The sequence below is a fragment of the Pelophylax lessonae genome, assembly GCF_965119305.1.
Source record: "Pelophylax lessonae genome assembly, chromosome: 1".
Taxonomy (NCBI): Eukaryota; Metazoa; Chordata; class Amphibia; order Anura; family Ranidae; genus Pelophylax; species Pelophylax lessonae.
Genome location: NC_138768.1, coordinates 819,335,410 through 819,351,790, shown reverse-complemented (window position 1 = coordinate 819,351,790; position 16,381 = coordinate 819,335,410). Strand labels below are relative to the sequence as shown.

General features: G+C 45.9%; 1 protein-coding gene across 1 annotated transcript in view; it reads left to right on the top strand.

Annotated features, from left to right (window-relative positions):
• Positions 1–16,381, top strand: part of ST3GAL5 (ST3 beta-galactoside alpha-2,3-sialyltransferase 5) — a 121,416-nt gene that overhangs the window by 79,764 nt on the left and 25,271 nt on the right. Inside the window, exons 3-4 of the mRNA XM_082269871.1 lie at positions 5,551–5,894; positions 15,701–15,887. Of these exons, the coding sequence (XP_082125997.1) occupies positions 5,551–5,894; positions 15,701–15,887 (531 nt within the window). The remainder of the gene's footprint in view (positions 1–5,550; positions 5,895–15,700; positions 15,888–16,381) is intronic.

Genomic DNA, 16,381 nt, shown 5'->3' with positions numbered 1-16,381 from the left:
TTTATTACATGAACTTACTGCGTGAAGGCAAAGTATAGGAGATGTTTTATGCTGACTTACTGCACAGATCTGAAAGAAATGCACACACAAAACCAAGACCCAAGTAAGGATGCACAGGCCTCTTCTATTTAGGCATTATTTGTTGAGCTTAGAGTTCATTTGCAACCTTATGCCTATACGTACTTGACTTGGTGTTTGCAAACATAACCTTTTTAAGTAAAAGTGACATTTTCTGAATATGTATTGTCCCTTTATGACATAGATCAGGGGTGGGGAACCTTTTTTTCTGCCAAGGGCCATTTGGGTATTTATAAAATCATTCGGGGGCCGTACAAAATTAACTTAAAAATGTGCCTGTTATATTTGGTCAAACATTTAATTAACTCACCCCTAATGTTATGGCTGCAACTGCTTCTCTTTGGTGAGGTGTGTGATGTTGGCTAGTATTGATGATGTTGCTACTCGCAACTGGTTTTCCAGGTTTGCGTCAGTCAGTCTGGAGCGCAGTCGACTTTGTGGTGGTAAGTTTTGAAAGGAACTGCTGGCGGGTAATGCTGGTGGGCATAGCTGGCTGGTACTGCTGGTGGGTACAGCTGGCTGGTACTGCTGTGGGTACTGCTGGCTTGTACTGTGCTGTGGGTACTGCTGGCTGGTACTGCTGCGGGTACTGCTGGCTCAGGCTGGTACTGCTGTGGGTATTGCTGATTCAGGCTGGTACTGTGCTGTAGGTACTGCTGGCTGGTACTGCCTTGGGTACTGCTGGCTCAGGCTGGTACTGCTGGCTGGTACTGTGCTGTGGGTTCTGCTGGCTGGTACTGCTGGCTCAGGCTGGTACTACTGGCTTGTACTTCTGGCTCAGGCTGGTACTGCTGGCTGGTACTGCTGTGGGTACTGCTGGCTGGTATTGCTGTGGGTACTGCTGGCTGGTACTGTGCTGTAGGTACTGCTGGCTTGTACTGTTGTGGATACTGCTGACTCTGGCTGGTACTGCTGTGGGTACTGCTGGTTCTGGTGTGGGTACTGCTGACTCTGGCTGGTACTGCTGTGGGTACTGCTGGTTCTGGCTGGTACTGCTGGCTCTGGCTTATACTGCTGTGAGTACTGCTGGCTCTGGCTGGTACTGCTGGCTCTGGCTGGTACTGCTGTGAGTACTGCTGGTATTGCTGGTTCTGGCTGTTACTGCTGGCTCTGGCTGTTACTGCTGGCTCTGGCTGTTACTACTGGCTCTGGCTGGTATTGCTGGTTCTGGCTGGTACTGCTGGTTCTGGCTGGTACTGCTGGTTCTGGCTGGTACTGCTGGCTCTGGCTGTTACTGCTGGCTCTGGCTGTTACTGCTGGCTCTGGCTGGTATTGCTGGTTCTGGCTGGTACTGCTGGCTCTGGCTAGTACTGCTGGCTCTGGCTGGTACTGCTGTGAGTTCTGCTGGCTCTGGCTGGTACTGCTGGCTCTGGCTGGTACTGCTGTGTGTGCTGCTGGCGAGAAATGCTGGCTAGCAGCGGCGCCGCACTGTAGGAAGAGGCGATGTTTCCTGTATTGGTCACAGGTGGAGTCCATTTGATATCAATCCGCCTGTCACTCACTGTCAGAATGGAGTCGGAACTATACAGGAAGCATTGGCTCCATTTCGACAGATCAGCTGAGAGACACAGACTCAGCTGCACGGGGGGCCGGACCAAATGACTTTGAGGGCCGCATACGGCCCCCGGGACGTAGGTTCCCCACCCCTGACATAGATGAAGAATTTACTTCCATGGACATCATTGTCCATACTTGCAGTAGGTCCTTCTACTGATAGAAAGGTCAGTTTTCTTCTTGTTATCTTTGAAATGCTTTGTCATTAAACTCCACTGAATATCATCATTTTTAGTTATCTCTCACCATAGCTTTCTTGTTTTCTTCAGTCAGGAATCAGGATATTGAAAGATTTGCTTTCTTTACAAGAACTCAAATGCAAATAGTTTAGTCTTTCCAAAACAGGTAAGCCATGGAATGCTAAATGTGGTGCTGTAGTTCATCCATTGATAGATATTTTAGTGCATCTTGGAATTGCCATTCCTGGGCCTCCTTGCTTGCTTTACAGCACATTGGACAAGTCTACAGATGCACTTTAAAGAGAAACCGTCACCTTCTCATTCAGAGCAGAGAGACAGGTTATGCGGATAGCCCAACCCTTGGCAAGGTATACTCTACCATCCATTAATAATGTATAGAAAACCAATGCGCTACCAATAAAATCAGGTGTAAAAAATAAAATAAATCAAACCCCTAAGTGCATCAGGGTAAACAACCGTAATTAATCTACTATCTGTGTTCCCTCACCACTTTTCCCTGCAGGAGTCCACCCTAAATGAGCTTCCGTGTTGGATAGCGTTGGAGCTTACCACAATGGATGACTTTATGACCCATTCTTACCATGTGACCGTGGGCTCCATTCACAAAGCGGTATTTTGTCACATCTGAGTATGCGGTAAGATAGTGCAGAGCATTTTTCAAAATATGGCATGAGTTATTTTATGAAGTCATGCTGTATTTTAGTAGTGGAAGCCTGTGGAAATGTGCTTACCACAGGCTATCACTAACAGGTTGTCAAGGAGCGGCAGCAGGCAGCGTGATTGATGATGGATCTACATCGGAGGGACATTTTTTTTTTTTTATTCAAATTTTTTTTAATAAGAGACTTGTCAAAAACTGTCTTTTTTTTTATACTACACATTTTCTCTGGTGAATGAGTAGGGGTACGATGTACCCCATACTCATCCACATGGGGGTAGGGCTGGGATATGGGGGACCCCTTGTTAAAAGGGGCTTCCAGATTCTGAAAGGGCAGCTCATGTTTTCGACAAGGTGCTTTGTCACCCCCATGGTTTCGGTATGGTTACGTCATGGAACAGCTGAGCAGCTTACCACTACGCATGCTCACAGCTCCGAAGGGTAGCATCTACGTCATGGAACAGCTGAGCAGCTTACCAGTGCGCATGCTCAGAGCTCCGGAGGGTAGGGAATTTTCACGGGGTAGTGTTTTGTAACGTTACACCGCATCAGCTGTTGCCGCGGGTACATGAAATCATCTCCGCTCCTACCCCTGTGACTTCCCTGATCTCGGCTCCTAAACGTAAAAGCGGCAGTGGGTCTATGAAAATATAAATCATGGAGCCGAGATCTCCGTGATTTCTATTTTCATACACCCCCTGCTTTTACATTTAGTAGCCGAGATCAGGGAAGTCAGAGGGGTTGGAGCGGAGATGTTTTAATGTTGCAGCGGAGAAGATTTTATATACCCGTGGCAACAGCTGATGCGGTGTAACGTTAAAAAACACTGCCCCGTGAAAATTCCCTACCCTCCGGAGCTGTGAGCATGCACAGTGGTAAGCTGCTCAGCTGTTCCATGACGTATGTGAACAGGAAGTGACGAGGGTAGGGAATTTTCACGAGGTATGGTTTTTTAACATTACACCAGAACCATTAATTATATACCGCATTTTTTTTTTTTTTTTTGTGAATTGACTTTTACTCCTAATTTATGCAGTATTTACCAAGTGTTTTTGCTTTATATCGCATAAATCAGTAGTGAATTGACATTTTCAGGATCGCATGCAGTATTTGGGAAAACACATAAATCCAGCACGCTATCTGGTTCTGTGAAAAGAGCCCTGTGTTTGGGCCTGTCAGTTGGCTGTTCAGGGGTCACACATTGTCATATGGGAGAGATTTACATGTTCCCTCATACCTAGAGCAAAGAATGGAACAGGGAGGCAAGGCAGTGCAGATGGGTAAGATGTAGATGAGATGTGCTTGTAAATGAGATCCATAGCTTTCTAGCATTTAGGCACTCCAGTTTATAAAATATCCTAGCCTAAAGTAAGCCTTGCCATTCTCTAAGCATGTAAACATCTCCAAGCTGTACCTTCATATTCTGCTCAGCCAGCAGTTTCCAACTCCTTCTTTCCCCAAAACAGGCTAACACAGCACTACTACTGGAAATGTAGTCTTTTTATATATAGTTTGTAATTATTTGTGTGCATTGGGCAGCCATATGGCATATAGTTCTGCTTCCTGCTCAGTAGTGCAGCATAGTGATTGTTCCTGACTAATCTCACGATCTCACTGCAAGTCAACTAAATTGTCGGTCTACTTGGAAACAATTGCATTGCGTGCAAAAGCTTTAGCTCACTCATACTGCAGGCAGGAATTTAGTTAGGCATGGTTTTGTCCTTCAAATGATGCATTTAGAATGACACATAATGAAACAAACTTTACTTGACATTCTGTATCTATTACTGAATCCCCTATTTTATACATGCCAGTATTCTGTTGGCTTTGCTTGCAGCAGCTTGGAATTGCATGCCATTGCTTTGCTTATTGTCTACTAGGACCCCCAGGTCCTTTGTTATCTTAGATTCCCCCAGAAGTTCTCCCCCTAGCGAGTAACTTGCGTTCGTATTTCTGGCACCCAAGTGCATTACCTTACATTTTTCAACATTAAACAGCCATGTATTTGCCCACCCCATTATTTTGTTCAGATCTTGTAAGGTTTCCATGTCCTGTGAAGAAGATATTGCCCTGCATAGCTTAGCATCGTCCGCGAATACTGAGATTGTGCTGGATATCCCATCCTCCAGATCATTTATGAATAAATTAAACAGGATTGGTCCCTGGGCAGATCCTCTGGGGACCCCACTTTCCACACCTGACCAATTTGAGTACTCCCCATTAATCACCACCCTCTGGACTCGCCCCTGAAGCCAGTTTTAAATCCAGGTACTCACCCTATGGTCCATACCTACGTACCTTAGTTTGTACAGTAAGCGTTTGTGGAAACTGTATCAAATGCCTTTGCAAAGTCCAGATAGACCACATCCACAGGACTTCCTTTATCCAGATGGCACCTCACTTCTTCATAGAAGGTTAATAGATTGGTCTGGCAAGAACAATTCTTCGTAAATCCATGCTGATTACTACTAATGATACAATTTTTATTATTAAAATCTTGTATATAGTCCCATATCATCCCCTCCAAAAGCTTGCAGACTATTGATGTTAGGCTAACTGGCCTGTAGTTTCCAGGGATATATCTCTGCCATTTTTTAAATATTGGTGCCACGTTGGCTTTTCTCAAATCAGCTGGTACCATTCCCATCAGTAGATTGTCCTTAAAAATTAGGAATAATGCTCTGGATATCACCTGACTGAGTTCCTTAAGGACCCTCGGGTGTAAGCCACCTGGTCCTGGTGACTTATTTATGTTAAGTTTTTCGAGTCTAGTTCTGAGTCTGTCTTCTGTTAACCATGAGGGTGCTTCCTGTGAAGTGTTATTAACTTTTACACTCGTGGACATCGCTGGACAGAGATGGGGCTCAGGTAAGTATTAGGGGGTGCTGGAGAGGCTGCTACACATAGCAGGTTTTTTTATCTTAATGCATAGAATGCATTAGGATAAAAAACCTTCTGACTTTACAACTTCTTTTATTTAGCACTACTGAAGTGGCTCTGACTTTTTCTGCAGCGTAGAAAGAAGTTATTATGACCTAACAGTTTTTTTTTTCTCCACAGCGCGTGCACACGTATGCCAGGAATGTGGTGGAAGGAAAATGTCGGCCAGGATTTTCCAGAGCAGAGATGAACCAATTGTTTCACAACAAGTACAATATGAGATTACTCAGCTTTGTCAAGAAAAACAAATACCTCAATGAAGCCTTGTACCAGTATGGTCCTCCTTTTGGATTTCGCCAATATCTTAAAGAACTTAATGACACATTGGACATGATGTCTGAAGATGAACTTCCCAAGGATCTAAGACACAAAGAATGCAAACGCTGTATTGTCTTGGGGAGTGGAGGAATCCTGCATGGTCTGGAGCTTGGACATATAGTTGATCAATTTGATGTCGTAATCAGGTAAATTTATTTATGTTACTATGTCAAAAGAAGTTTATAACCAAAGGTTTCTACCACAATCGCATGCACTGGGGCCAGTTTGGGAGAAGGCCAGTTACCATGCTGGTATGCAGGGCCAGGACAAAGGATGGGCAAGAAGGGCGGCTGCCCTGGGCACTGTGATGTCATGTGAGGTGGGGGGGCACCACAAGGAGGTTGAGGGGGAGGAGCTTTGTGTTGAGAGGGGGAATTTGGTGGGTGGCAGGGGATATGAATTGTTCTAGGAGGGGACATTTGGGGAGGTGTGTTAGAAGTGGTGATTTGAGGGGATTTGTGTTGGGGGGAGGGGTGAAGATTCGTGCAAGGTTGAGGAATTTTGGGGGGGTTTGTGCTAGAAAAGGTAATGTGGAAGGGGAGGAGGGGAATTTTTATTTTTTTTTTATTAGGAGAAGGATTTGTGCTAGCAGGGAAAATTGGGGGTATTTGTGCTAGGAGGGGAAATTTGGGAGGAATTTGTGCTGGGATGGGGGAATTTGAAGTGGAGAGAGAGGATTTTTGTTCAGAGAGGAATTTTGGGGCTTAGAGGATTTGAAGGGGGGAAACTTCTTTCTGGGGGAAGGGGGTTGATTTGTGCTGGGGGCATATGGGGAATGAGAGGATTTGAGCTGGGGGGGGGGGGGTTAGGGGCAGAGATACATGCTGGGAAGGGGATTCCAGTAGGAGGCGGATTTGTATTGGGAGGAGGGGGAATTTATGCTTAGGGGGTAAGCATGCAGATTAGTGCTCAATTTATTTTGGGGGGTGGGGAGGGGGTTTTTGCAGACACACAATGCTCATACATGTTGGGGGGGTGGGGGCACAATTTCGCATGGTCGCCCTGGGCTCTAGATGACCTTATCCCGACACTGCTGGTATGTAGAACATATGGATAAAGGTCAACAGTTGAAAGCTGTAAACTAAATTAGACTATATCCTTTCTATATCTTTAACTTTATCCTTTATATAGTGATTCTGCCCAAGAATAGAACTTCCCTTGAAAGAGTGACAACGGTAAATCTCCTGCAGTGGTTCCACTGCAGCGTTGTCACCCTGTCCAGCCGCTGTAGCCATTAGATCTTCAGAACTTCCTAGGCACAGAGATAAGTGGGGTTTTAAGTGTTGTTACCATTGAGAACCCTCTTTCTGAGTGCCAGTCATTGCAGATCACCCCCAGTTAGCCTTTTTTTTGAGACCGCTAAGAATTTTTTAGACCTCGACAACTGTGAACATTCCACCAACCCAGAAATAAATTCTAGGGCAGCGGTCTGCAAACTGCAGCCCTTTGCATGCTTTTATCTGGTCCTTGAGGCACTTTTTTCCTACTGATCCAAATACTATTCCTCCCATTGACACCAACAGTGGGGTATAATTCCCGCTTGATATCAGCAATGGGGCACTATTTCTCCCATTGACGCCAACGATGGGATACTATTCCTCAAACTGGTACCAATGATAGTCCACTATTCCTCCCACTAAAACCAAAGATGCATTGTTTGCTGACCCCACTGATGCCAGGACAATTTCTACCGCCATTAGCCACTGTGGCCATCCCCTGAAGTCTAAAGGACAGTAAAATGGCCTTGTGTTTAGAAAGTTCAGAGACCCCTGATCTGGGGTATGCATGTTCTCTGCCTCCTTGCAGTAAAACTTGGCAGTAGCCAGCCCAACCTCTTTAATTTTTTGTTCAGCACTGCAACATTAGTCTTCTCACTTGGCAAGCTATTGTACTTGAAGACAGGCTGTAAGCTGGAAAAGTCTTTTAATTTTTAATGTTTCCATGTTTGTTTTTAATAGTCAAACTTTACCAGGAAGTGCCTTATCCATTCTGTCTTGCACACTTTTCGGAACAAAAGTCTCAAACAGTTTCATGGAAATCAGAGGGGCTAATAGACTTGTTTTTGGTTCCACAAACTCTAAAAGCCTCTTATCATCCATCTATTTGTTTGACTAGCAGGTTTTGGGAGATACGATTAAATGTGGGTTGTAAAGTGTTACTAAACCCAGGACCCTGCATTCACTATATCTGGTCTCCCACAGTACACAGAACATGGAAATCCAATTATTTTAAGAAATATAAACTGCTAAATACCTTTTCTCATCAGCAGTATATAGCAGTCTTGTATCTTCTATCAGTGTCCAGCCAAGCACTGGTTAAAGCTTGTAGGAGGAGTTTTCATTTCATTCTTCTCTGACTGTCCTATGAGGCTGCATGACCCCTGACACTCTGTCTGGACAGTGCTGATAGGCTCTGTGCTGATCACATGCACTCTCCCAGAAAAAAAAATAAAAAAACTCTCTAGCAATACACACCAAACTGAGCATGTGCAGAGTGCTTCCTGGGGCTCTGTACTATCAGCATATGGATTGGGGACAGTAAAAGAAGGGGAGGATCAGAGAAGACAGGATCAAACAGCCTTTTTACACAATGCGCAGGATTAACCCCTTAGGTTCCACAGTGAGCATAACATGCATGCTTTACTGCATATACACACTGATTTTATTGTTGTGGGCTTAGCAACACTTTAAATCAGGGGTTAGCAACCTTTTTCCACTTAAGGGTCGGATATAAAAGTATGTGAGTGCATGATGTATGAGGGCCACATTCAATTGCTAATAAATGAAGATAATAATAATAATTCTAACATAGTAATAATAATGTGGCTGGGGATTGGGATTTTACTGCCCCCTCCCTTATCCTGGCACCCAAGGGTGGCTGACGCCAACCCTGCCTGCCCCCAGATGAGATGGGGTCCCTCCTCCTGCTCCCCCCTCCATGCTGGGGCTGTTTGGGTGGTCTGGCCACTTTCCTAGGATGGGGGCAGGGCGCTAACTGGTGATGGGGGCCAGGGTGGTGCGTCAGCGGTGACTGGACGATCGACTGTGCAGGGGGGGTTGTAGCTGGTGGGGGCTCCTGCCAGGGCCTTCTTTCCTGCCTGGATCCGTCCTTGTGGCCTGGTCTCCCTCCTGGGTCCCTGTAAGCCTCATGGTGCCGCACAGGGCCGCCATTTTGTTGTAGCCTGTGTATTCCTATATACGGTGGCCATGTTTGTGTAGTCCGGCGGCCATTTTGTTGTTGTTTGCCATTGGAATGGCCACCATGACAGTGGAGCCCTGGTGCTGACTCCTGGATCATTTCTCTCTGCTGAGGATAGCTCTGTGCTTTGTGCCTGGTGACCGGATGGTGCTGCCAGCGCGGTGGAAGTTGTCCCTTAGCAGCGTTTTACATTTTTTGTGGAGTCCCCCTGGTGACTCATGGAGTCTTTGGAGTACATTTCCCCACCTGATCCCCTCTCTGGGGCTGCGGGGCCCTCCGAGTTCTTACCATCTATTGATGCACTGATGGACTGATGGCGATTCTGGAGTCCCTTATGTCCCGGGTGGAGGTGGCTTGCGGGTTGGTTCGGTAAGTAGGCCGGTATTCACCATTGCCCTAGTGTCGCAAACTATGACCGAGTGGGCTAAGCTCCTACACCGTGACCTGGCGGGAGAGCAGCTGCCTTTGCCAAGCTGGCGGACCAGCTAGTCCAGGGGCTGCAGTTTATCTGTGATGCCTCTTTGGATGCGGCTCCCCTGATGGCTCCCCTCTCTGTTTTGGCAGTGGTCCTTTGGTGTGTCTTTTGGCTCAAGTGCTGGTCTGTGGATCACACTTCAAAAAAGGCCTTGACTGATCTTCCTTTTTAAGGAGATTGCCTGTTTGGAGCTACCCTGGATAACATCATTAAAGGTCTCACATGGGGGAAGAGTACCCAGACTTCTAAGGGCAAGGATCCTCGTCGTACATGTGGGCATTCCTTCTCAGCTCAAAAGAAGTTTTTTCATCCCTCAGGGTCGACTGATGAGGGCTCAAAGCTTTTCAGGTCCTCTTCTGGAGGTTCCAAACGAACCTGGTCTTGCAAGCCAAGATCTGGCTTCTCCAGACCCTTGGACAAGGCTCCTTCTGCATGAAGGTGCGCCCTCACACATATCCGGGGAGGGGGGACGTCTTCGCTGGTTTCCGGACCCGTGTTTTATGCCAAGTGGTCCATCATTTAGGGTAAGGGTCAGTGAGTACTTTTGCTACTGGTGGCGGACATCTCATAGCACTTTTCTGTGTGGAACTGCACACGTTGGATCCTCATCCATGAACTTTTCAGATTATATTAATATGGACTCCATTTATGCCTAATGTAAAAGCGCTGCACTCACATTTTATCATTGCAGTTGTTTTTTGCCAGGAAACTATGCTAGCTGCTTTTGCTTGTATGTTTTAAGTCATTACAAGCGCGGGTGTATTGTGGTATTTTTAATATATTGAACTGTGTTTTACCTCTTGTTGTGTTCTGAGTTCTTTTTCCTTCTTTTAGCCTTGTCTAGACAATGTAGGAATGAAAGGATGTCTGTAAAGACTAGGCCCAGGATGGTAATCATTGTTACTGATGTGTGGGATGATAGTTAGAAGCAGGTGGATAGGAAAGGACTTAAGACCTTGTGCCTTTGGCTGAGATTCTTTCTTTTTTATTATGGGTTTCTTTCATGTTACTTTTAATTATTGCTTTGGCTGATATAAAAAAATCAAATGGTATTTAAGCGTCATTTATGCTCAGTTATTACCATTTATCATTTACAGTGCCGAGAAAAAGTAATTATACCTCTTGAAATTTTCCACAGTTTGTCATGTTACAACCAAAAATGTAAATGTATTTTATTGGGATTTTATGTGATAGACCAACAGGCACATAATTGGGAAGTGGAAGAAAAATGATAAATGGTTTTCAACATTTTTTACGAAAAAAATATGTGAAAAGTGTGGCGTACATTTATATTCAGCCCCACGTAGTCAATACTGTGTAGAACCACCTTTCACTGCAATTACAGTTGCAAGTCTTTTTGGGGATGTCTCTACCAGCTTTGAACATCTAGAGAGGGAAATGTTTGCCCATTCTTCCTTGCAAAATAGCTCAAGCTCTGTCAGATTGGATGGAGAGCGTCTGCGAACAGCAATTTTTTAAAGTCTTGCCACAGATTCTCAATTGGATTTAGGTCTGGACTTTGACTGGGCCATTCTAACACCTGAATATGCTTTGATCTAAACCATTCCATTGTAGCTCTGGCTGTATGTTTAGGGTGGTTGTTCTGCTGGAACGTGAACCTCCACCCGAATCTCAAGTCTTTTTCAGACTCTTAAGCCCCATACACACACGCAGATCGTCGTCATACAAACGTCGGCGGACGAAAGATCTGCCGATTGTATGCGTGTTAGTATGGTGCCTCCGACAGCTATCTGCACACAATCCGCGGACAAGAGTCTTTCTTGCAAACATGAAAATTTTTGTCTGCAGACACCAGAACGGACAATTGTTTGCCTGTCAGTACAGAAATCAGCCGACAGACCGCAGATTTGCAAGACTGGGCATGCTCAGAAAATAAAAAACACAGGGAAAGTTAACCATTACATGACATCACTTCTGCAGTCAGCTGAAGTCTGCGGACAAAATTCTTGTGCTGTCCTTGTGCTGTCTTTGCACTTTTCAACAGACGCCGACATCCCGGGGAGAAAAGACGAACATTTGTATGACGACGATCTGCGTGTGTGTACGGGGCTTTAGGGCTCTTTCACACGGCCGCTCCGTGTGAAAGCTCCGCTGCAGGACTTTTTTTTTTTTTTTTTTCATGGCGCGGATGACATTTGTGTCATCCGCTCCGTATGTCCGCATATCATCCCATCCGTTTGCGGATGATATGCGGACATAATGTAAGTCTATGGGCATTGCGGATGTCCGCGGGTGTCACCGCTGACATCCGATTTTCCTTCCTTTCCGTTTTTTGAACGGATGAAAAAATAGGGTTCTGTTCCGTTCCAAAAAACGGAACAGAACTGAAAGGAGGAAAATCGGATGTCAGCGGATGGTATTCCGCTGACATCCGCAATGCCATAGACTTACATTATGTCCGCAAATCATCCGCAAAAAAATAGGATGATTTGCGGACACACGGAGCGGCCGTGTGAATAGGGATGTAACGATATCGTATAGTCGTGGTCGTCTCGATATCGTCGTGGTTGGGTTACAATATTAAAAGGACAGGTGTCCGTCAAAAAGCAAGAGGAATAAACACAGTCCCGCGGAACAAATCATTGTTAACTACATAGACCAGAGTTTAAGGATTTTTTTTACTGTTTTTTTTTTTCTTGCAATGTAGATATTTTGATCTTTCTGATGAAAAACGTGAACATAAGCTAAATGATAGGTCAGTGTTTTTTTTAAAGGCTTTTTGACTGACTATTTTATTTAAGTTTAAGTTATGTTCCTAAATACCAGTTTTAAAAGGCTGCCTTTATTTGCCTTGCACATTTAAACCTGACTTAACTTGATCTTTGTTTGCACTTAAAGGGAATTGCCTATTGTTTGTTTACAATTGTTCTAGCTGCTTCTTAACTTGAACATTGCACAGAAGAATCAGTTATGCAACCAAATATTACTATACAGAATATTGATGTTCCTGACTACAACTTGCACTTTAAAAGCACTATGTGATCAGTGTTTTATGTTGTCATGGATCCATAAATACAACAATAAATTGCCTGTTGACTGGCAAAAGCAGAATAAATGTCTGTATTTTTTCGCTATTATCATCACAAACACTATCATGAGCTATTTAACAATACCATGAGCTTTTCCACAATATCGCAATAAATATCGTACCGTGAGGTCAATATCGAAATTGTATCGTACCGTGAGATTTTGATATCGTTACATCCCTACGTGTGAAAGAGCCCTTAACAGGTTTTCTTCTAAGATTGCCCTGTATTTGGCTCAATCCATTTTTCAATCAACTATGACCAGCTTCCCTGTCCCTGCTGAAGAAAAGCATCCCCACAACATGATGCTGCCTCCACCATGATTCACAGTGGGGATGGAGTGTTCAGGGTGATGTGGAGTGTTAGTTATCTGCCACACATAGCGTGTATTAGGCAGCAAGAGAACATATAAGGGAAGTTGATGTGTTAAAAGCAGAAAAAATGGGCAAGCGTAAGTATTTAAGGGACAAGGGCAAAAATGTAAAGGCTAGATGACATGTATGTTCACAGTGACTCTAAAACTGCAGTTCTTGTAAGATGTTCCCGGTCTGCAGTGGTCAGGACCGACCAAAAGTGGTTCAAGAAAGGAAAACCGGCAAACTGTTGATAGGGTCATGGGCGACCTAGTCTCATTGATGCACTTGAGAAGGGAAGGTTAGCCCATGTAGTCTCATCAATAGAAGAGCTACTGTATGCTGGTTATACTCACTGTGGAACCTAAGGGGCAGTGGCGTACCAATAGGGGGGGCGGGGGGGCGGTCCGCCCCGGGTGCCACACATTAGGGGGGTGTCAGTGTGTCAGGGAAGATCAGGGTGACACCCGGGGCCGGCCGCCAGACTGCTTCCACTGCGGAGGAGGAGGAACTGTTTAAAGCAGAGAGGATGTGAGAGACTCACTGTCACTCCCGAGCCCTGAATACACAGCGATCGGCGCTGCCGCAGTTTACTATGCTGGTTAATGAGAAGGCGATTGGTTGCTAGGACCGCCTATCAACCAATCACCTGCTCATTAACCAGCATAGTAACTTCTGCAGTTCCCGCCGAGGCTCAGATCGCTGTGTATTCAGGGCTCGGGAGTGACAGTGAGTCTCTCACATCCTCTCTGCTTTAAACAGTTCCTCCTCCTCCGCTCTCCTCCTAAAAAGGTAGGGGGGGGGCGGGGGGGGCTTTGTATTGTAAAGGGGTTATTTTGAGGGGGGGGGCTTTGTATTGTAAAGGGGTTATTTTGAGGGGGGGGGCGGGGGGGCTTTGTATTGTAAAGGAGTTATTTTGAGGGGGGGGGCGGGGGGGCTTTGTATTGTAAAGGGGTTATTTTGAGGGGGGGGCGGGGGGCTTTGTATTGTAAAGGGGTTATTTTGAGGGGGGGCTTTGTATTGTAAAGGGGTTATTTTGAGGGGGCGGGGGGGCTTTGTATTGTAAAGGGGTTATTTTGAGGGGGGGGGGCGGGGGGGGCTTTGTATTGTAAAGGGGTTATTTTGAGGGGGGGGTGACTTTGTATTGTAAAGGGGTTCTTTATTGGGGGGGGTGGCTTTGTATTGTATAGGGGTTGTATGGGGGGGGGCTTTGTATTGTATAGGGGTTCTATGGGGGGGGCTTTGTATTGTATAGGGGTTCTATGGGGGGGCTTTGTATTGTATAGGGGTTCTATGGGGGGATTTATTGTAGAGGGGTTCTATTGGTGGGGGCTTTGTATTGTAAAGGGGTTATATTGGGGGGCTGTGTAATGTAAAGGGTTGTATGGGGCTGTGTAATGTAAAGGGTTCCAATGGGGGGCTGTGTAATGTAAAGGGGTCCAGGGGTAAGGGGGCAGTGTAATGTAAAGGGGTCCAGGGGTAAGGGGGCTGTGTAATGTAAAGGGGTCCAGGGGTACAGGGGCTGTGTAATGTAAAGGGGTCCAGGGGTAAGGGGGCAGTGTAATGTAAAGGGGTCCAGGGGTACAGGGGCTGTGTAATGTAAAGGGGTCCAGGGGTAAGGGGGCTGTGTAATGTAAAGGGGTCCAGGGGTAAGGGGGCTGTGTAATGTACAGGGGCTGTGTAATGTAAAGGGGTCCAGAGGTAAGGGGGCTGTGTAATGTAAAGGGGTCAAGGGGTACAGGGGCTGTGTAATGTAAAGGGGTCCAGGGGTAAGGGGGCTGTGTAATGTAAAGGGGTCCAGGGGTACAGGGGCTGTGTAATGTAAAGGGGTCCAGGGGTACGGGGGCTGTGTAATGTAAAGGGGTCCAGGGGTAAGGGTTCTGTGTAATGTAAAAGGGGGTCTCCATACATTTTACACATGACACGTCAATGTTCTTTGCCTGGGGGGGGGGGGTGCCAGATATAGGATCCGCCCCGGGTGCCAAATGCTCTAGGTACGCCCCTGCTAAGGGGTTAATCCTCTACATTGTGTAAAAAGGCTGTTCGATCCTGTCTTCTCTGTTCCTTCCCTTCTTCCACTGTCCCCAATCCATCTCCTGATAGAACAGAGCCTTGGGGGCACTCTGCACATGCTCATTTTGGTGTGTATTCCTAGAGAGTTTTTTATTTTCAGAACTGGACCACAGCAATGGAAGAAGGTGGCCTGGTATGATGAATGCAAGAATGGTTTAAGGCAGTGGTCCTTAACTCCAGTCCTCAGGGCCCACTAACAGGCCAGGTTTTAAGCATTACCTTGGGGAGATGCAGACTAGGGTACTGCAATCACTGAGCAGCAAATGATATCACCTGGGATGTATTTCAGTTATCTTGCAAACCTGGCCTGTTAGTGGGCCCTGAGGACCAGGGTTGAGGACCACTGGTTTAAGGAACACAACAGCCAGTTTTAAGTGTTAACTTGGCCTCCAAATTCTCCAGGTCTTATTCCAATTGAGCATCTGTGGGATGTGCTAGAAAAACAAGTCTGATCCATGGAGGCCCCACCTCGTAAATTACAGGACTTAATGAATCTGCTACTTACGTCTTGGTGCCAGATACTACAGGTTACCTTCTGAGGTTGGGGTGGTCCTAATTTTATGACTGATCGGTGTATATGCGTGTGGTAGAGACATTGAGCAGTAAACTCCTTAGCGTGCAGGGACTGATGTGAATGGTGCTCCATAAAGCATGGCATGATATATTAGCACTACATAAACCCAGGAACTTTGTAATACTGTATATCTCATCTAACATGAAATATTCTAGAAACAAATTGCTTGTCTTATATCTAGTGTTTAAATCATATTGCCAGCTGATCCATCCATTGTCTTTGTGTATCTTAGACTAAACAATGCTCCAGTCCACGGATATGAGCGGGATGTTGGAAATAAAACCACCATCAGGATGACGTATCCCGAGGGGGCTCCGGTTTCTGAACAGGAGTATTTCAGTAATAGTCTGTTTGTCACCGTTCTCTTCAAATATGTGGACTTCCTGTGGCTGCAGGCGATGCTAAAGAACGAGACATTGGTGAGTCAGCCATGTTCAGAGCAGATATGTCACTTGTATTAGGCCACATGGTCATATCCTACAGGTTCAAGTTAAATAATCTAACTAAACATCAAAGTACACTATATTGTCAAAAGAATTGGGATGACTGCTTTAACACGCACATGAACTTTAATGACATCTCAGTCTTAGTCCGTAGGATTCAATATTGAGTTGGCCCACCCTTTGCAGCTTTAACCACTTCCGCACTGCTCACTAGAGCTCTACTGCGGCAAAGTGGCTCGATAACGTCTGGCGATGTAGACCTACGTCACCAGACATTCCCCTCTCTCGGCGGCGCGCGCGCGCCACCGGAGGGTCGCTCCCGCTGTATTCAGTCACAGCGGGAGTCGGGCCAGGGGAGGAGCGGCGGCGATCGCCGCTGCTCTTCCCCGATCGTTGGTGGAATCGAGTGTGGAGATCTCCTGAGTGACAGGCAGGGTCAGATTGCAGGGTTCAGCATAGCGATCTGTCTT